The sequence below is a fragment of the Pararge aegeria genome, chromosome 13 (genome assembly GCF_905163445.1).
Source record: "Pararge aegeria chromosome 13, ilParAegt1.1, whole genome shotgun sequence".
NCBI lineage: Eukaryota > Metazoa > Arthropoda > Insecta > Lepidoptera > Nymphalidae > Pararge > Pararge aegeria.
The window spans coordinates 2,639,738-2,662,537 of NC_053192.1; the positions used below are offsets into that span (position 1 = coordinate 2,639,738).

The 22,800-nt window shown below is 36.6% G+C and overlaps 2 protein-coding genes across 5 annotated transcripts in view; one reads left to right on the forward strand and one right to left on the reverse strand.

Moving 5' to 3' along the window:
- LOC120628541 (unconventional myosin IC) overlaps nucleotides 1-22,800 on the forward strand; it is a 66,945-nt gene that overhangs the window by 18,990 nt on the left and 25,155 nt on the right. The window lies entirely within an intron of this gene.
- On the reverse strand, nucleotides 297-3,365 carry LOC120628542. The gene is made up of 2 exons (XM_039896940.1): nucleotides 2,906-3,365; nucleotides 297-647 (listed from the first exon to the last, which is right to left on the reverse strand). Exons 1-2 carry the CDS (start codon nucleotides 3,042-3,044, stop codon nucleotides 403-405), a joined length of 384 nt encoding a protein of 127 aa, XP_039752874.1. The 5' UTR covers nucleotides 3,045-3,365; the 3' UTR covers nucleotides 297-402.

Genomic DNA, 22,800 nt, shown 5'->3' on the forward strand with positions numbered 1-22,800 from the left:
GTGACTCAATCTACATTGATGCATTTCATAACACACCTTTTTATATAATAAATAATACTTACCACATCCGCACGTCCCGCTGCTATGCACGGACCATCTCTCCCATAGCAGAGATGGTTTTAGAGCATAGACCCAACACGCTGGTCCAATGTGGGTTGGTGGGCTCATCGATTATTGCAACAAGTTAGTGATAATAACCGGGACCGTAGCACGGGGATTGACATTGCCAAATTCCTAACTCCAAGCTAATACTGAAAATTATTTACCAAAAAAAACACAATAATGTGTTAAGATATTATGTCGTAAGACTACAACACGCAAACTCAAATATAAATTAATTAGGCAGTTAAATGAGACAACGTGTGAAATACTTAATCACTCATTTAAACGAAACAAATACAGTTAAACAAATTCAATATGTAACAAAACTATCGACATTGAAAGTAAAACACTGCGCTTGCGCCGGAATCTACCCCACAATAATCCTTTTTCTTCGCGCCCGCGCCCTCTTGACTCCAGCGCCGCCGCCGTGGCGCCGCTTACGTCATCGGGGTTGCCAACACGGCCCTCCTGCACCGTGCATGTCCCCAGGCACGTAGTAAAGTCCAGTAGGTTCCCATCACTTATTTGTACTATGAAGAACGTATCTGCAATTAAACATTGAATATTACATAGCAGTATAACAATTACATTTTTCACCTATTTATATTCCTTTAGTCTTAGGAATATTTGCTCTATTCTTTGCATCCTATAACAGCATCCTTTTCAAAGTTCTTTTATGCTTAAGTAACTTTATGAAATCCGCTGTTTTCTTATGCACTGAACTGCCTGACTCAGAAACATTGTCTTTATGCTTAGACAAGCTGTACAGATACCGTTCACTCCTTTAGTCCGAAGCAGTGCCTGTTCCAGTTTATACCTTTATACTTAGGGAGTGACTGCTTCAGCTCACTACTCCTACCTTGGAAAATGAACTGAACCTGCATAAACATGCAATGAGACAGATCAGCACACTCTATGGTATAAGTATATAAAAACTATAAATAGCGACTCATTAGACTATTCAAGAGATCAAACTAGTTTGGATTGAATTTAATAAAATGCCTTACTCAATTTTGCCAACACACATGTTCCTTGTTTAGGATCCATTTTAATCAATGCACCAATCATCAATTCTGATCCGCGGTTTAATATTTTCCGCAGCGGCCACTCCATCATATTTCTTATTGCATCTCTCACTGCCTCTCAAGTCATTGATTTGAAACCTATCTCGCCCCAAACACTTTCCTATTTGGAACGGACCCTTGAATGCTGGTAGTATCTGCTTTTTAAATCGAGGTTCGTAAAAAACGTACACCCATGGAGCCGATCAATTAGGTCTTCAATTCGTGACATTGAGTACTTATCTTTAATCGTTAGTTTATTAAGTGCCCGATAATCAATGCGAAGTCTCTTTTCTCCATTTTTTTTTTTTTGTATTTACAAGCAGAGCCAGACTCGCATATACCGATTTACATTATTGGATTATCTGAGCTTCTAAAGGTTCATTAACCATTTGCCTAACAATTATTTTATGAGCATTACAAGTTCTGTACGGTCTTAAATGTACTGGCTTATCACTGTTCAAATTGATAACCATCTCATGACCCTCGACTTTACCTAACTGTTCTATATTTGAGGGTATACATTGTTTATATTTATTAAGGAGCGGTGTTAATTCGTCTCGATGCGAGTTAGTGTTGAAACATAAAGGCGCATCGTTCACCATATTTCAAAATTGATCAAAATTAGTAACGTTTTGAAAAGTCAACGTGTCACCTATTCGTGTGTACATCAAATCAGATCGATCTGTTACGTTATGACCAATCAATATGTCGCATCCAGATAATTCATTAAGGATATAGACTTCAACGTCACTGACACAAGGAGAATCTAACTTGATGTTCACTCGAACTGTCTCTGACACTGTCTTGATACTATCATTTGAAAACCCTTGCAATGTTACCGGTACGTTCAATTCATTAATTTTGAAATTGCATTGCTTGGCAAAGTCAGATGTCATTACTTTTCATGTTTGTCTGTTGGACAAGTTTGGTTTTCCTGATTCTCTATTGAACGGTCTGATTTTTCACCCTTTGAATTTTTCTTATGAAAACATACGGATTCTGAGTGCCCTCTTTTCCCGCAAAATTCACATTTTAATATGCACTGTACTCTTTTATGATTGCCACCGCAATTGTAGCATTCTAACACCTTACGCATTGGGTTCGCGATAGTTTTGTTACATACATTCGGAGTTACCAAAGCGGAAATTACGGCGGGAGGTATTTGACTTTGAAGAGGTGTTATTACCTTATTGTTCAGCTCACGACTACCTACCCTGATTGACCGTCTGTCTACTCTGTTTTGGTTTATAAATGCGGCTATGCAAAAACCCAGCTAAACTATCACATGATTTTAATTCGCTAGCTTCGACAAACGCCGTTATATATTACTATCACCTATGTTACCTAATATGATAGAGATAATGTTACTTTCTGAAAATTTTAAGCATAAATTATCAATTTTATCTTTTTGTTCAAACAAAAAATCATATAAAGACTGATTTTCGATGGGTTTCCGATCAATAATATCGCGTAATAATTCAAACATATTTCTTTTGACTTTGAAAGTATTTAGAATTCTATTTTTCCAGTCTTTCCACAACCAAGCCGTCCACAGGTGATCATTCCGTAAAATAGACTCCTTAAGCTTGTTAAGAGCTGATAACGTACAATACTATCGGACCACCTAAACGTCGATGCATAAGATTCTATTATATTTAGCCAGGCAGTAACATTATCGGTTAACGGATCAATAAAGCATTCGTATTTGTACTTGCGGTTCCAGCATTGTGTAGTTTTACCCTTTTTCGCACTCGTGGTGTCATCGGCGGAGTCTTTGTGACCACTACTTAAGCTGCTCTCCGTCGAACTGCCACTACTTGACGAAGATCGTGTGCGTTTTGACAGGCGTTTGCGCTTATTTTTGCGTTTCTTGCCCATTTTGTAGGCTAACTGTTACACTAGGATGCGAGAAACGTATGCCACTTCTGATGTTAAGATATTATGTCGTAAGACTACAACACGCAAACTCAAATATAAATTAATTAGGCAGTTAAATGAGACAACGTGTGAAATACTTAATCACTCATTTAAACGAAACAAATACAGTTAAACAAATTCAATATGTAACAAAACTATCGACATTGAAAGTAAAACACTGCGCTTGCGCCGGAATCTACCCCACAATAATCCTTTTTCTTCGCGCCCGCGCCCTCTTGACTCCAGCGCCGCCGCCGTGGCGCCGCTTACGTCATCGGGGTTGCCAACAAATGTTTGGCCCGATGCGTGATTTTAACCCAGGACTTCGTGGTGTTGCAGCCACTAGACCAACCAGGCGGTTCTACCTACTTATATACTTACGAACCTACATATAAAGCGTTATTTCGAAATATTTACATTAGTACAAATGCCATATAGACTCTTTAGTTTATATTTTCGGTTTGTTTACTTTTCATTCCAATTAAAATTACTTCCCTGGTACAGATAAAAAGTATTATAATTAAACTCTTTGCTTTGTAGTAAATCACAAAGTGAACCACAGACGATATATCATAGGTAGAGACAATATAGAGAACGGCTATGCGTCCTACTTGTAGCTTTCTGCTTACCGCATGCTCGCAAGCCTAGTAAAATCATTTAATTTCAATTCATTTAATAAAAAAACTTTTATTAATTACTAGAAGATCAGGGTGAAGATAAGGCATACCGCTATAGCTTAGCGTTCCGGTACGATATCGCGTAGAAACCGATTTGGGGTATGGTATATTTCGCCAGTGTTACCACCGCTAAAAAAATTACAAGCTATGCCGCTTTCGATAAGAATTATTTTTATTCCACTACAAGTTAACCCTTGACTGCAATCTGGTAGTAAGTAAGTGATGATGCAGTCTAAGATTGTAGCGGGCTAACCTGTTAGCCGTATGGGAGTTATATTTTACCTACACTCCTATTCCGTTTCTAAGCGACATCGTACCGGAACGCTTAATCGTGTAGTGGCACGACTCTGTCGTTAGAGTGGTGTCTAGCCACGGCCCAAGCCTCCCACCAAAGTAAATAAAATTCAGAAATTATAAATGGTTCATACAAGTAGGCAGCTATAGATTCAGCTAAGTAAACAGTAAGTTATGCTTCGAGTTTATATCCCACAATAGAAATTAACAACTTTACAATTGTGTGCTTGTGCAAATAACACTTACCTACGGTAAAAATTGCGTTATAACGTTCCATTATCCATAACATTGGGTTTGACTGTTAACGAACTCTCAGTACCAGCCAAGAGGTAGGAAATTGGCGGTGTCAACCCACGTGCCTCGGAGAGCACGTTCAGCCGTCACGTTTTTTTTATTTTTTATTTATTAAATCGAAAAATACAAAAAAGTTTTCTATGTTCAATTTTAAAGGTGTAAAACATAAACTGTTAAGAGTTTTACCGTTACACCCTGCCCATGGTGAATAACTACATGCTAAATACTAAAATTATATTTATGCTAAACTAAACTAAATGATCATTAACTAATGACAAGTTATTACTTAACAAAGATATACAGTGAAATGTGGGTAGTTTAGTTTAGTTTAGATAAATGATTAGATAAAAAATGAACAAGGAGAGTACAAATTATTCGTATGTACATCAATTCTGTAGTATACGGTATTGACTATTGTATACGCACTGCGGTTATGATCACTAAAATGTTTGTGTGATGAACATGAATGTTTTCCAATGTCAGTGTGTTTATCTGTATATTATAAGTATTAGTGTATATCATAAAATACTAATGTATTCCCATTATAATATTAAGGATTGAACTTGAACGATAAAAAAGCATGGGTGTGAATTGCTCCAGCTTCATAGTTTAATATAAATAAACTGTGAGATAACAAAAAAAAAAAAATAACCGGCTAAGTTTGTTAACCAAAAATTGTACTCTCACCAAATTGTACTCTCTTGATATGTATTTATATCTTTGTAACTACTTTTTTTTCTTTGGTGTACAATAAAAGTGTATTCATTCATCATTCATTCATTTGTTGTGGGCTCTTCTTAGACCAGGGCGCGTTTGGAACCCTCGTAACTTCAGGTTTAAGTTGGCGTACGAAGTTATCACCATACCCTTACAATTATGTAAACATATATGTATGAACGCTTCATAAGTGCCTGTGATAGGCCTACATGAATAAAGAAATTTTTAATTTTTAATTTACAAAAATATTCATCAGTCGTCTTAGTAGCTACGCTAACTCACGGACTGGATGGCGATGTGTGTATTGTCGTAGTATTACTTTTTGTGCTAAAAGTCGTTAAAGCTCACCAGTCGGCATTGAAGCAGCGTGGTGGGTCAATGACATAAACATTTGTCCCCTATGACAGTGTAGGCCTGTGCCCATCAGTGGGGCGTTAAAGGTGGCTGAGGGTCACGGATAGAGCTATCAAATTAAAATCCAAAAATTATTTACTTCAAGTAGGCCGTAGTAAATAGTAAGAGCTCTTGTAAAGTCTGTCTTATTGTAGTGACTCTACCACTGGTTCGGAAACCGATTCTAATGAGAAGAAGCCTGCAAGTAACTAGACAGTTTCTCTTTTTCATATTTTTTACAATATTTTTTTTGTTTTGAGAGAGGTAAAAGCGGAGCGGTGTGCTTCCAAGTGACCTTGAAGAAATTCATCAATTGTATATTAACCTGTGGTAGACATTATCAAAAGAGTATTATAGGCTTTTTTTAAATATTGACTTGTAGAACTATTTTACCTATTTTTTTTATATATAATTTTGTTATAATAAATAAACAAATACACACCAACTTACTGGTTTTTGGCATTAAAGGTTAGATAAACTGTGAATAGATAGAGAAGTTAGTCAAGAATCTAGGCCACGTGTGCCAGTATTGCAGCTATAACCTATAGTTGGTTATAACGTATTAACTCTACTAGAGACGACGTTTTTATACGTAGCGATTAATATCTGACCTCCGAAAGACATAAAGGGCAATGTAATATGTTACTACAATTCTCTATGTTGGGCAAACGATTAATCACACACAAACAGTCGACTCTTTATATGCGAAAATAGACCTATAGGAGGAAGGAAGAATGATTAACAAATAGAAGGATAAAAAAAAGGCTAAATAATAGTTTATTTTATTTATTTTCATTGGGAACTATCAAATTAAATGCCATTTACCGGCAAAACTGGTAGTGTTTATATTATCTTTGGCGGATAACGTGTCATACCTTATTTAGACTCTGGATTCCTGTTGAAATGGAAGTCTAGAAACTGAACTTTTTTCATTTCGGGCCACGCTACTGTCTACACGTACGTCTCTATTGTCTTTGCTAATGCGTCAGCATAGTGTCTTATTATTTATTTGTGTATTTGTACATATAATTATTATTAATCAGCGTACCTATATTTTTATTCAATTTTAAAAATAATACATTTTATTTCAAATTTATAATTTAAATAATGATGATTGTAGCTTAAATAATTATAATATTTATTAAAGAATAAATTAAAATAGCAACATCATCAAACACATAAACAGCCTACATTTCATTAAAAGATGTAGCAATCTACTAAAAAAAAAGATACGACTAAATAAGCTGTGATCTTTGCCTGTCCTGAAGCAAAAAATAACAACATAACAAACATACTAGAGTATGAGATGAGAGTTAAATTTTCAGTTTCTCTAACTTTTATTAAACTTATAGATACCTAAAATTGGCTAATCTGTGTAAAGCCAGAGCCAAAAAAAAAAGAGTTGAAAGGCTGTTCAAACTGTTCTCTTTTTGAATGACTTTACCACCCGCGGTAAAGTAATGAAGTCTAGATGAAGAACGCCAATGTTCCGAACATGAGATATGAAAAAAATATTAACTATTTATTTTTATAATATTAATTGCTGAATCGGATTTTTTGTTAAGAATTTTCCGACGTTGTGTTTGTCTTTTATAAGTGTAAACTAGACCCTTCAATCGGTTGTTAACCTATCTGTTTCCCATACACAGAGACAATGATGGGAAGTTTTAATGCGGTAGGCCAACTTTTTTGTCACTTTCCCACTCCACGCTTATTGAGGCTTTGCTAGTTAGAAAAGCGATATTCACATGACAGTTTCCTAAATAAATATTAATTATTGTGAAATCAACATAATATGTAGGGATGCAAGAAATGCCTAAGATATCGATATATAACGTTCCGTTATTACAAAAATTAAATAAAATTGATTGTGATATATTGGAAAACGACTCTACTCGGGCACTGGTATATGGGTCAGCTTCCACCCGCTGCCAACAGGACGCAACTCACATCCACATGGCAGGCTTTTCAACACGGTTTTGTGTTAAATGTGTAAAAAGTATCATTTGTTTCTATAAACACATAGAACGAGTTAAAAAAGTACAAAGCCAGTGTGGCTGTACAAAGGATGTGTTTATAAAGGCTTGTCGTGTGCCTGCAAGGTGTGTCCGGGTGTGCCAGCGGGTGGTAGCTGACCTATATGCTGATGTCTATGTAGAGGCGCTATACGAGTATCGCAAGGTAACGATTTTGTTTTAAATACGTAACAAGTATTATTTGCTTCTATAAACACGTAGAACAAGTTGAAAAAGTACAAAGCCCCGTGTGGTTGTACTGGCTTGTCGTGTGGCTGCAAGGTGCGCCCGGGCGTGGCAGCGGGTGGCGGCTGACCCATATGCCGGTGCCCGTGTACCAACGTTTCGTGTCGCCGCACTGGGGATAGGGAATTCCGCATAATTTACTACCGGCCAGCTGTTTAATAAATATAATGCGTTTTTTTCCCACTTTTGTGTAAAACAACATACTAATATTAACTTATGCCACGTAACTCACATAGTCTCAAACCACACAGGGTTTGACGGCCGAGTGGCGAAGTGGGCAGCGACCCTGCTTTCTGAGTCCAAGGTCGTGGGTTCGATTCCCACAACTGGAAAATTTTTGTGTGATAAACATGAATGTTTTTCAGTGTCTGGGTGTTTATCTGTATGTGTAAGTATTTATGTGTATTATATTCATAAAAAAATATTCATCTGCTATCTTAGTACCTATAACAAAAGCTACGCTTACTTTGGGACTAGATGGCAATGGGTGTACTGTCGTAGTATATTTATTTATTATTTATTTATGCGATAAGTCATAGTAATTATTTAATTTTGAAATTTTAATCACACATAGGGTATACACACTTATTACACAGGGTATGCAGATGATAGAAAATGAAGAAAATCTCCAGTACGAGCTATAAATACTTAAGAGTAGGCTTTTTATAACTCTTACAATGCCTATCCTTGTCTTTCGTTTAAGCCCACCACACCGCATTGGATTTATGCTTTAAACCATGTATCCTGTGAGAGAGGAGGCCTGTGACCTGCAGAGGGACGCTAATAGCTCGACGATAAGATGTGTTTTTGAGTTCTACAACCAATAAGGGCCTAGATTTTATCTGGTGGTAGGCTTTGGCCGTGGCTAGTTACCACACTACCGACAACACGAGCCGCTAAGCGATATAGTGTTCCGGTACGATGTCGCGTACTAACCTATGACTACAATACTCCCTAACAGGTTAGCCCGCAATCTTAGACTGCATCATCACTTACCACCAGGTGAGATTGCAGTTAAGGTTGAAGTGTAAGAAAAAAAAAAAAAGACTCGATTCTTTTAAAGAGACCCGACAGAGCATTAAATCGCTTTATCCTACTATACAAGAGCTGCCGATGAAAAATTGTATTACGATGCAATTGAAGCTGTAGCTTCAATTGCATCGTAATACAATTTTTTTTATAAAAAGATAACAGAAGCTACTTTACCAACGAACAAAAGAAAAACGTACAAAAAAAATTGTTTTCAATTAATCATTTAGCTTCTAAGCACGTAAATCTGTGCTTACTCATCCGGTATTACGCCATACTCCACGCTGTTACTTTAACTCGTTTCGGTACCTGTAAAGGTATCTATCGGGCAATCCGTCAGCGTCGCAGACGAAATTTAATACTTCTATTATCATATCAACCCATTACCAACCCAATATATTGCACGGGTCTCCTCCCACAATGGGAAGGAGTTGAGGCCACCACAATAGTCCACCACGCTGGCCCAGTTCGGATTGATGGATTCCACACACCTTTGGGAACATTAGGAAGACCTTTCAGGTATTGTGAAGCTAGAGATTTTTACCATCGAACCCCGAGGCACCGTAAGGATCTGCATCCCTACGTGGTCGATATACCGCGGACGCGTACGAAGCGCTTCGCATCTTCGTTTCTGATAGTTTTTCTGCAATAAATATTCTAGCCATATTGCAGCTTATTGCAGAGATAAATATTTGAGTACACACGAGAGCTATGTAGATACTCATGTAATTTTTTATATGCCCACTGCAATCGAGCCATATTTATCAAGTTGGCAAAGACAGTTTAGTCTTGGTTCGCTGCGACTTGCGTTGAACGCTTCAACAGATCGCTCGTGAATAGAGCCCTTAACGCCCAAGCTTTGACTTGTCACAAGTCACAACCAAGGTCATGTGAGATAGGTACGCACAATATGCAGGTATAAGTTAAAATGTTGCTGAGTCACATCTTCAACAAAGTAAAGAACGCATGCTTACTTCATGATGCATTTATTTAGAATCCTCAGTCTTCTAAGATCCAGTGTTAGATAATTTTGAACCTACCAATGCGTAAGTTTAATGAATATGTTAAAACACATTTATTTCAGCGAGGTGAGTGTATAGGATACAATTGATGAATTTCGTAATGACAAGTGTTACAGTAAATTGAGTAAAAAGTGGGTAAATAATTAAACTTTTGATAACTATAAATTCATATTTGCCAGATATTTAATTTAATTAATAGATAGTTTTCAAACAATTAAAATTATATTTGATTAACAACCAATGTTCATGACATTCAGGTCACTGCATTATCGATACACTCCAGTCCTACATGGACTCGAACGATGCAAAGATACCTTCTGGTGTCTTAGTCGTTTATCACAAGGTTGCCTGGAAGCATCCGGCTTTGCTTTCATCTATCACAAGATACAAAAATAAAAGTTGTCACTAAAGAACAACTGCTGAGTTTCTTGCCGACTTCTTCTCGGTAGAACCTGCCTTCCGAACCGGTGGTAGAGTCACTACGAACAGCCAGACTTGACGTTTCAAAAGTGCTTGTATTAAGCATACTTGAAATAAATGTATTTTGAATTTTGAATTGCATTTTTTACCATACTGCATCATTACTTACCAACAGATGAGATTGCAGTTGAGCCTAACTTGTAGTGGAATAGAAAAAAATACTAACCGCCTTTCAGCTAACTTTTTGACGAAAATCAAGTCGATTGGTTGTTTAGTTAGGGCGTAAAGTACAAACAAACAAACACACATTTTCATTTATGATATTATAGTATAGTACGGATAGTAAGAATGCCTATATAATATCTTGAATACGGCCAACAACCTCCCCAATAAAGCCAGAACATACACCCCGATATGTTTCAGTTCAGTTTCATTTTTGTTTTTTTAACCTGGAAACTGGGAAGGCGCTATTCTTAAACCTTGCGACATTTTTTCGAACCTTTACTGTTTTTTCTACGAATGTTGTTAGTGCATTTTGTGACTTAAATTTTTATATTGATATATTTCATCAAAAGCTAACTATGCCGACACGTCGTCCCAGAAGATTATATGCGTAAGCGAAGCAATATTCTTGCAAACAATCGTTAAACCATTGCAGTGGGGCACACAAGGTTTTTAAATGTGATAGGCACAAAGTAGGAAGACTGCTTTAAATTGATAAATCGTCCTCCTATAGGTACTAGCTTGGTAAATATTTTAGGGTAGGCAGTGCTTTTGTACATGTATGAAGTACACGCCACTGAACCATTGATAAGCGAACAAAGAAAGTCAAGCTTACGAACGTATCCACGTAAATGTCGAACGTCCATGTCATCCCATCTTGCTCTGAACGTGTTGCGTCACGGAGAGATACACGATCTTTGTGACAGAGGCAGAACGTGTTGTGTTACCTTTTGTAGCTTTTAGGGTTCCGTAAAGTATAACGAAAAACGTTTCTCTATCCAAACAAATCCATAGTACTTACTACACCCGATTTTTTCTTTTAATATTAAACGAGAATAAATAATGCGTGACTGGAATGTTTTCTGAAGCTATGATGGTACTCGTAAGTTATTGATGCAGTCTAAGATGGTCACTGGCAAACCTGTAAGGGTTTTTAATCAGTTTAATTATATTTAAACAATATAACTAATATTGGATAGAAGCAGGCGTTACTTTGCGGAATCCCATGATATATTATGAATATTTAGCTCAATTTGCTTTACTTCGCGAAAATCAGAAGAATCTGTATGGTGTAATCATAACAATTATTCATTGTAAAGTCAACATCTCCTAAGGATGCTCAGGAAATGCCCATTGTACCTTTTCTTTCTTTATTTCAGTTGTGTTTGTTTATTGCTTTGTATTTTGTACAATAAAGTGTATTTGTTTTGATTTGATGCTCCGGTTTCCGAGCGAAACGTGCGTAGAGGTTACATTGCCGAAGATCTGTTTTGGTGAGGAGTATAAGGATTGAAGAAATTATAAATTACATCATAAGATACTTCTGATTTTCGCGGAGTATAGCAAGTTAAGCTTAAATTTTATAAATAAATATAATAAATAAATATACTACGACAATACACACATTGCCATCTAGCCCCAAAGTAAGCATAGCTTGTGTTATGGGTACTAAGATGACTGACGAATAATTATATGAATAATATACATAAATACTTATAATATACAGATAAACACCCAGACACTGGAAAATATTCATGTTCATCACACAATCATTGTCCAGTTGTGGGAATCGAACCCACGGCCTTGGCTCAGAAAGCAGGGTCGCTGCCCACTGCGCCTATCGGCCGTCAAATAAATACCGCTAACATATACGGTGCTAGCCTAGTGGGTACGGCTCCGGCTTTCCTTTCGTGGAGACCGAGTTCGAGCCCCGGCATGCACCACCAACTTTTCGGAGTTTTAAGTTTAATAGTATAGAGAGAAACTTTAATTTAAAAAATTTAAATATCACTATCACATAAACGGTGAAGGAAAACATCGTGAGGAAACCTGCATACCTGAGAGTTCTTCATAACATTATCAAGGGCGTGTGAAGTCTACCAATACGCACCCTGCCAGCGTATAGACTACGGACTAAGTCCTTCTCATTCTGAGTGGAGACCCGTCCCCTGTAGTGGGCCGGTAAAGGATTGATGTCTGATGATGGCATTAATTTCTCTTTGGAAATCGGAATCGGAAATCGGAACATCTTTGTCGAACTGCATATACTTTTTACTAACCGACATCTGAAAATCGGACCGTCCTGATTTTGATTCCTAGGTAGGCCGTGAGGTCCATAATTCCTTCTAATCATTCTCATTAATCGCCCGGTTTTGAACTGATGTTGTTATATAATGACAAGAATATAGAAAGTTTTCGACAACTTTTAAAGGATATCCGCTTACATGTTGAAAACTAACTTCAATTAGTGAGTTAAGTATTTTAAAATTTAAATATTCCAATGAGAGTGATAAACAATTTTAACGAAGCTATTTAATACCAAAATGGACATAAACTGTTCGAATTGAGTGATAGGATTTGGCTTACGGAATCATCATCTTGTTCTTTTTATTCTTCTTTGGGTGCCGTCTCCTTAAGAATTATAGCTATGGATATTGCCGCTCTTAATAAGGGGATCTTTCCGAACCATTGTCGTAGGTTTTTCGTGACAGATTCTATGCGGTCTCCGAGATGGCCTGCGATGTAGTTTCCACGTGAAATCAGTCGCTTGCGATTTCGCCAGCGAAAGATTGCCTGGCGATAGATTCGCCCTGTGTATGGACCCCTGTAGACACTTAATATCGACACCAGTATGTAGGTATTACACAGTTAATCCCCGGATTCAGGCCATACACTCGTTAAAACCTGTTTTAATTAGCGTGGCCGTCAATATACTTGGATACAGTTCATGGCCGTCTTCATCCTTAACCTATTAGTTTTCCAGTTCTGTCCAAAAGTTTGACCATAGACCCACCACTCCAATTAATGCAGGTTAGCGGGCTTTATATAACTTGTCAACCAAGCGTTCAGGATTGTCTCATTTATTATTTAAAATAATCGGAGCAATATTTTACGGGAAAAATAAACGGTGAATAAATTGGCAGTTAAAAGTGGCAGTTTGGAATAACAATCAGCAAAGACAACTAAACAATAAGAATGACGACAGTAACAAAGAATCGCTAAAATTATATACGATTCCACCAATCCGCACTGGGCCAGCGTGTTGGATTACGGCATTAACCCCTTCATATTGTCGGAGACCCGTGCCCTGCTGTGGGCCGGTAACGGGTAGATATGATGATAATGACGATACAATTCATGTGTTATGAAAAACGTATTTTTATTTATACTCCAAGGGAGATTGGTATTTTTTTCTTCTTTGTCGTTACACTCTTGACAGAGTGGTCGTGGTCATCATGAAGCGTCTTTGAGGGCAGATGTCACACGCCCCACGAGCATACGCCACTTCTCTCGGCTGGCCGAAAGCCTGGTGCACTCGTGCAAAGGTCCACCCACAGCAGACTTAATCTGATCGGTCCATCGATTTGTATTTATCTATCAATATATAAGTATAAAAGAGAAAGTATGTGGGTATGTTTCGCATAGGCTCCGAAACGGCAATTTCAATGAAACTTTCAGGGAATCTCCGGATTGACCTGGCGAGTAATCCTGTAAAGTTTGGTGACGATCAGAGCACTCCTATTTTTGAACTGTCAAACTGTCGAATACAGCTTTTATTAAAAATTTAATGATGTAAGATTATTGTTTTAAAAAAATAAAGCAAAATCTAGCCCGGCGAAACGCGGGCTGGGTACGCTAGTTTTCTATGAATAAAACTGCAAAATCTAGCGACCGCGCTACGACAAGTGAGACGCTGAATTCGAGATCATGATGTTACGTCTATATAAATATAATTTTGTACCGTAAGTATTTTGTTATTTCAGACCATCAGTTGCTCAGTTGTTTGTTATAATTACCAAAATCAAAGAATATTTTTTTCAAAGAATAAGCTCTAATTTGCCTATGACGACACGAGTACGGCCATGACACCCGGCGAGCGTTTTCGCGGGAAATAATTTTTCAAATGTAATTTTCAATTTATGTTGACCTGCAAAAACAAGTTATTTTTAGATACTTTCAAACATCATAGGGCAGTTTTAAAATTAGTCATCATGATAATAAACACTAACCAGTACCTTTTGCCGAATGGCTGGCCAGTACGTACTGCGTCTCAGACTTGGATTTTTGCTTTACTCTAACAAGATAATTTAAACCTTCCTCTGGAATCACACTATATGTCACTGTAAACTACATTAAAATCCGTTGCACCACTTCAAGTAGGTACACTTGAAAGGTCTACGCGTATCAAGGCCGGGAGCCATTTTGTTTTTATTCCGTAGAAGTAATTCCCTTCCTATATTTAAGAGTCGTCTGAATCTTACATATACGACTACTACCTCTCTTTGAGTGATGGCATTTGAAGTTGTTGCTTTATTATCGTTTGTAAACTATGTATTAAAATCTACTTATTTATATTATGTATGTTATATATATTATGTTTATTTTGTATTTATATATTACGTATATAATATATTTAAATTATGCATTTATTTGTATTACAACACTCTTGGCACTATCCCATTCTCTTGCTGTACTTAGTTCCTGTCTACAAAGGTTGCCTGTAAGAGATTGCTTGCAGCAATAAGGCCGCCTTTGCATGTCTACTTTAATAACTGTTAACTTACTGTTTCTTTTCCTGTATGTTATACGTGCAATAAAGTGTTTTTTCTTCTATTTAGAAGTAAAGATTTTGCGATTTGTTTCAAGTTGTTTTATTTAAAGAATATAAAACTTATATATAAAAAGATATTATGTTAAGCTTTTAAATCAGCCATAGTAACATGCCAACCAAAAATGGAGTGTCGAAGGTAAAAACACTCGTCATCTTGTCTCTAAGCCGGGCAATAACCATTAAACAATATATCGATATATTTATCGCATACATAATCACTTCGATATGCCACGCTCGCTCGATAAGAATACGTCGTTTTATGTTCAGAGTAACGAATACTAGAAGGAGCTGCCGCGCAACGAACGTCAGTTGTATGCCCAAGCGGACAAACCTGCAATCAGCCCACGCTCTCAGTTGCATCTGAGTGAGCTCATCACTTCGTCATATGCTATTTATGTTGTGAATAAGATACATGTAGCGCCAGTTTATGATATATCAAACCAGGTAACCAGGTAACTATTTATAGAAACCCTGTATTTTTCCGGTATAAAAATCTGCAATGCATTCCAATCCATAAATTATCTGTATGCAAAAATCAATCCTTTGCTGCATAAAAGAAAGATTAACTAACTAACAGTTCATTTGCAAACATTAACAGGGATTTATATTGTAACTTTGTAACCTTTTTACGCATAAAATTTTAAACGCCGCATTTAATTATGTAAAAAACTATACAGTCAAGTACATACAACAATTTATAATAGTAAAGACTCTGATCTCGAGCGTGGGGTAGGACCGATGACATCAGTTCTTGTACATGAATATTGATCACCTTCTATTTTTTTCTATGTTCTATGTTTTCTAACGAAAAGGTATATTATAAACTTATATGTTTTAACTTTTAATAACGGTTTGAATCCCTGATTCGTCAAACTTCGATACGATTATAGACCAATATATTTTCGTTTTTTTCCTGTTTTGTCTATGATAGGTTGTCTGATGCAGAAGCCACGAGTCACTTGCAAGGCCCACCCTGCATAACCTAGAATCAATTTCCGGTTTCACCTACTGATAACAGATGCATAGTGTATTTTAGGTTTCTATCTCAGAGAGATTACCATGTGAGAATCTATTTCTTTCCTTTATCTCACGTTATGTGATACAATGTTTCTTTTAATGTTGAATATAAGGTTTCGGCAAATTTAACGACCGAGCGCCGAGCGCGTCAACTCTCTTTGGGAATTGTAGTGTATGGGATGTAGACAGAGGTTGTGGTAGAGAGAAATGCCAGCTGTCAGCTGTCAACTGTCAAATGTCGACTGTCAACTGGGATTGGAATGGAAGAGAGTGGAATAACTGTGTTATTAGTTATGACTAGTATTTTACAGGAATTTACAGGACATTGTGTAAAGACTTCTTTCTACACTTATGGTAATGTCATCAAGATTGATGCATTGGTTTAGCCGAAGATAGGTAAAAACAAACAAATATCCACATGCTCAACATTTCTTATATAAACAGGTAGGTACTTGGGTACTTCTAAAATGTAAATTTAAAAAGCCATATAAAAAAATTACGGAATTACAAATTTATAAAATTGATAATTCCTCCAAGTGTAGGGAAAAATACTAATAAAAATTATAAAATTCTAATATGTATGTATTTGGACAGCTGAATGGCGCAGTGGGCAGCGACCCTGCTTTCCGAGTCAAAGGCCCTGGGTTGTTTTCAGTGTCTGGGTGTTTATCTGTATATTAAAATTAGTTATGTATATGGTATTCATAAAAATAGTCATCATATATCTTAGTACCAATATCACAAGCTATACTTACTTTGGGGCTAGATGGCGATCTGTGTATTGTCGTAGTTTGTTTCTTTATTTATTATTATTATTTTATATACAATGTTATATATATGAAATACTCACGATAATTTAATATCGTAGCTAAAGGAAATAGGTGTGGAAGAATGAAACAACTTTTTCCGGAATTTAATATGTTTTATATTAAGATATTATTTCAATTACATTTATAAAATGGGATTAGTTTTTGTATTAAATATAGCATAATCGCACAGTAGCTTTGCATTCGGTGTTTTAAGATCGTAATCACCATAAAGGTGGTATTTGACAGTAATTTATGATACAACACATTAGCATTCGATTCCTAATATATCCGGAGCCGCTAATAAAAGAAAGTCTGCAAGCGAAAGTAAACAAAGATGTTATCGCCCATTAGTCACTTTAGTCCTAAGGAAGAAGGCCAAGGAAAGTTCGAATTTGGAATAATATATTACTACCATAGAATGAGGAACATATAGAATCACCGTCATTTAGCGATTATTACATGCAGTGCATTGCAATGCATGTGCAGTGTATAGAGTTCAAAAAACGTGAAAACGCACACACACAGCTTCTAAAAGAAAGAGGTGCGTTTCGCGGTTCAATAGGCTACGGCTCTCCTACCGCCGAAACTGAAATTAGTATATTTATTTCATTTATTTTATTTAGCCCATATTTTGCGCACATCTCACTATACACACGCGGAATGTCGCTGGCTCACACACATACAAACTGTTACTGTTGGATTATGTTTTCCTCCATTTTATGTTTTACGTTTAGCATATTAAATAATAAATAATTACTGTCAACGGCTAAATGGAACGTACTAACCGCCTGGCCTGTTTGAGAAACACTACTAAAGTGGAGGGGTTTTTGATGCGTTAATATGCGTGTACACGGTTTCTGTATATACTTAATTCTGTGATTACCATATATATAAAACGGTGATAGCCAAGTGGTTAGGACTTCGGTCTCACTTTTGGGAGGCCGAGTTCGAATCCCAGCACGCATCGCTTACTTTTCTATGTGCTGTTTTTGCAACTGAATTATCACTTGCTTTAACGGTGAAGGAAAACATCGTGAGGGACCCTGCATGCCTGAGAGTTCTCTATAACGCTCTCAAGTTCCCGAAGTCGAAGTCCTACCCCCACTTCATATATTATATGGAAATCGAGCCATTAACTAGCGATATACGTACCCAAATTCGGCTGCGTAACAATTCCATTGTCTTGTGAGATATTTTCCCGCTTTATAGGTTTGTGTATTCTAAGAAACCTTAAAATAGTAGATACATTTTTGACGAGTCCCGCAGGTTGATTACGTATCTCACAACAGGCTTGCGACAGGCGTAAATCTACTCGTAGCGATATCTGCTGTCAAACTTTGCATACAATACAAAACGTGACGTTTGACATTTTCACGGCTTCATTACTTGTAGCGAAACGTTGGCTAAATCTAACGAGATAAATCAAATTAATGTTATTACGAAATTGTATTAGTAATCACTCCAAACTGCCCAAGATACTAAATCTTTAGTGAGCGAAGCAGGAGCGGAGCGCTAGTTATGCTATAAAGTGCACGCCACTGATGGCAGCCATCACGCTTCCCATAAACGATCGTGGCATTTGTATACGATTGGTGTAAGTGGAACTGCAACTCTTAATTTAGCGGCCGCAAGGTGATTGACTCCAATAACGCGTTTTTGGTAAACCGTAAGCACTCGCTACCGAAATAGGCATGACGATGTATGGAACGACGCGACCTGTCGTAGGGCCATTCCTTAGTGTATTGTATAGTATTATACGCTCGCTCGCAATCAAGCAGCCGTTTTCGAGTATAAAACTTTGTATCGTGAAAGTGTTTGCAGTGTTAGGCAGATTTGCCTTCGTATGAAATCGAATCCACGCCCTTGGACTCAGAAAGCTGGGTCGCTGCCCACTGCGCCAGTCGGCCGTCAAAATGGACCTAATGTCACTCGCTTAAAAGTCGCAAATCGGGTACTTCTGATTTTGGTTTTGCAAACATTCTGTCAAAAGCCCGAGCTAAAGAATAGTAGGCTAATTTGAGCTTTAACACAATGCTAATAAGATCCATTTTACTCAGATGTTCAAGTATTTCTGTTCTCGAAAATAACTCCTCGATTGCGAGCGAGTAAGTCTTGTACCACAGTTAATGTGCTGTTAGCGTTTAAATTGTCGTAAGTGTTATTCAATTATGCATAAGACTGATAAATATACAACGTGTAAATGAAAACCGAAGTAACTTCAGAGGCTTCAGAGATACATTATTTTCTGTCTCTGAGACTTATCTTCGAAACAGAAATACTAATAGTTTTAGAGTACACCACTGCCATAGTTTTTACTGAAAGAAATCAGTACAGCCCTTACATCACATGCAAAAGTGAAATCAAATGACTCCTGCAACTTTATTACTGTCACTGTAGGTACTATGCACGTCTCGGTCTTTTATTTTTAATAGGGTTGTCAAAAGTAAACACTGAATGTTTTGAATTAGTTTGTATGGAGAAATAAATATGCTTCTAATGATTTGATATTTTTCAACACACACAAGGTAATTAATTCCTTATGATATATACTTCTGCACCCTTGAACAGTATTTCGTATTCGGAGCATGGTTTTATATCATTTGCATACAGGTCCTAGAGTATTCGAACCTGTGTGTGGTGTCACTTTATATGACGTATTCCTTGCATGCCCTGCGAAGAGTTTTTAAGCAAGGGTATTTGGTTTACCAGGATCCGTCAATTATTACTAAAAAAAGGTCTGTCTGTTATACTTATTGAGAATACGAAGATGTTCGTTTATTAGGCTTGTCCTTTTAACATTTCTAGAAGTGTTCGTAGTTTGATACGATATAGGTGTAAGAGTTTTATTGCTCCTTTCTTTACTCTCTCTATAATTAATTATTGTCATCAAATTATAACCAAAACATCGCGTGTCAGTAAGCCGGTATTGTCATTAATAAAGAACTTCCGCTGCAAAGTTCTAAGCAATTGTTTTGCTTTCATTCCATTGTCCCTTCTGACTTCATAAATTCAATATGAATTGAAAAGATTTATTGATATTGTGAAAAAATAACACCATTGTATATAAGATATCTAAAGTATAATATTTATTAGAACTTTAGAACATTTTAAGGAAAAAAAGAGTCGTCTAATATAAAATATTGATTGTGACATCAGTTTACCAGGCAGTAAAATAATAATAGTAAAATGAAATCCTTTATTATAAGTACCATAATCAAAATATATTATTAAACAACTCCGCATTAGTAGGTTTTATTCATGTCACTTACGAAGCTTTGTCGGATAAATATAAAAAAGTTAATTCAAACAAAATGCTCAGTAATGTCTACATATTTTTTTATTCTATTCCAAAATGTTAATGAAAACCGAACCTACTTCAGATTTTCAGTTGTGGTACCTAGTCATTTTTTTCTATCGATTTAAATCTGCATCTGTAAAGCGAACAATTATTTAGTCAGAATAATATATGTGGTCAAAAATAACATATATCTGTTTTCGCTCTACAAATCAAAAAGATACATAGATTTTATAGCACATTTCGACTCGGTAATAAATAACAAACCAGACCTTAAATATATTGTCGTAGGTTCAAACCACAGTTACTGTTGTACCCCCTATTTCACCGCTTCCGAAAGGGGTCTACCTATACTACATGGGGGAATGCATATAATTACGTGAGTGTATCTGCGGAACACGGGCACTGGGTCATTGCCAGCGGCTGAAGATACACGCATTGAATGCACTGCTAGTTATACCTAACATATGCCTGGCATGACGTCATAAGTCCTAGACGAGCGGAAGGTGGAAGGATGATTAACGAACTGCATGAGCAATACTGTTATGTTAAAAAATGAAACATGTTTATAAGTTTTATTTATAGCCGTTTCCTTTTTTTACGTTGCTGTTGAACCGATCTTGACGGAATTTGGAACACATGTAGCTTGCATTCTGGACATGGACATAGGATAATATTTGTCCCACAAAAGCTATAGGTTTAAGTTTTCCGCAGGATTTAAAAAAAATCAGATAAAATGCAGCATTTGTTACCTATACATGTTTTTACTGCATAGCTTATGGTTGTGAAATTTTGCATGGAAATAAAATTAAAAATTCATTAATTTAGAAGGCGTACTTTATAAACACTTTTGAAACGTCAATAGTATGCATTCTGGAGTCAGACACAGAGTATATTTTATCCCAGAAAAATAAAGAGTTCCTGCGGTAATCCTGGAAACCTAAACGATACCATGTGTCCAGTCTCGACACTTGTACCCCTGATTTAGCTCTTGTGTCGTCTTCCAATACTCGCTATGGATGGGAATGCGTTGCGTGATTGAATAACAAAGATCTTTAAGAGAATACCACGCTACCGACAAAGACATGTCGCTAAGCGATTTAGCGTTCCGGTACGATGTCGTGTAGAAAAAGATTAGCGGTATGGTTTGGATATGATTAAGATATTCCCTAACAGGTTAGCCAGCTACTATCTTGAATGCATCATAACCACCATGTGTGATTTCAGTCAAGGGCTATCCCGTAGTGGAATAAAAAAGTAAAAAATGTGTCGCAATTGGGTTAGTCATAAATAGTACGTTTTTTTAAACGGCACACATTTGAAGTTGGTCACGTATCTACCGCGAACGTAATGCTCTTCCAAGACAGAGAAGCCATAAACGAGACGTGGTTAATCTCTTAAAGGTTACGCAGATAAATAATTATTCATTTTTCAGTAGGTTAATGTCACCCTATTTTTGCAACGACCTTTTTTTGAGTAATAGGAGCAGTCTCTTAGTATATCCGCGCAAGTTATTGTATATTTTATCTCCATGCTTTAAATCCTCTGTATAAGATTCTGAAACAATTATCTTATTGCCAACATTAAGACACCCAATTCCTATCCATAATATCATGCTATGTTTTTTTTGTCCCATCTGCGCAGAGTTTACTCAACAGACAGCCACATCCTTACCAACCGTATGAGTATCAGTATGAATTTCAGAAAAAGAACATCTGTTTGAAAAAAGAAAATTGTCATTCAAGCGCGCTACACTACCAGGAAAAAAGTAGGTTATTCGAATCCCCGCTATTTTTCTTCGATATTTTTTAAAGTTTTGAGAGCACACCGCCAGATATTTTAAACGCTGTAAAAGACATTTCAAACAAACTACAACGGAAAAATCAAGAAAGCCTTATGAAAAAGTGTATTAAGATGTTCCAATTGATGAAATCTTAATACGCTTTTTCCATACAAGACCCTTTGATATTTAATTATTCCCTTTGTATTAAAAGACTCATTTGATAAACCTACATTTGTGTTTTAATGCCCCTAATTATAGAATAGTTGCATAATTAACTATTATACCACTATAAGTTAGCAATGACTGACCTTACCTAAACTAACTTACGTTACTCTTAATCGCTTGATGCCTCGTCTTTGTCGGTATTGTGTTATCCTAGAGAAAATATAGAAATAATAAATTCTCAAATCCTGTCTGCCTGGGATTTAACCTCCGAACTCCGAATTAAAAAACACAACGTTTACCCTGCTGCGCCTCGTTGGTCGTCATCAAAATAAGTTTATTTGTCAGCGAACGTAACATAAATGTTAGCGAGAATGGACAAAACGTCAAAGAAAGATTGCAGTAATTTTCAAAGGAACCCCAAATTTTTCCGCCATCTACTTTAGCCCAATTTACGGGAAACCATAAAAAATATGTCAACCAGCGCGAAGATGTGTAGCTATAATGTCACGGTATTTCCGAACACAAAGACATAATGCCACGCGGTTGACATTCTACTAAATACCAACCTTATTATGCTTTAGCGATTTCATTCTGTCTTATACTCGTAACATCGGGGAGTGTTCCAAGGTGTAGTTTCATCATCTTCATCGATTTGGTAACTATGGGGCTCATAAGAAGGCTAATCAGATTTACTTAGCAAGGAAAAC

Bases quoted from the DNA above. Each gene is read 5' to 3' on its own strand.
- LOC120628542 (XM_039896940.1), bottom strand. From the start codon at position 3,044: ATGGGCAAGAAACGCAAAAATAAGCGCAAACGCCTGTCAAAACGCACA. The intron at 648-2,905 runs GTAAAACTACAC...GTTTAATTGCAG, and splicing joins CACCACGAGTGCGAAAAAGG to ATACGTTCTTCATAGTACAA.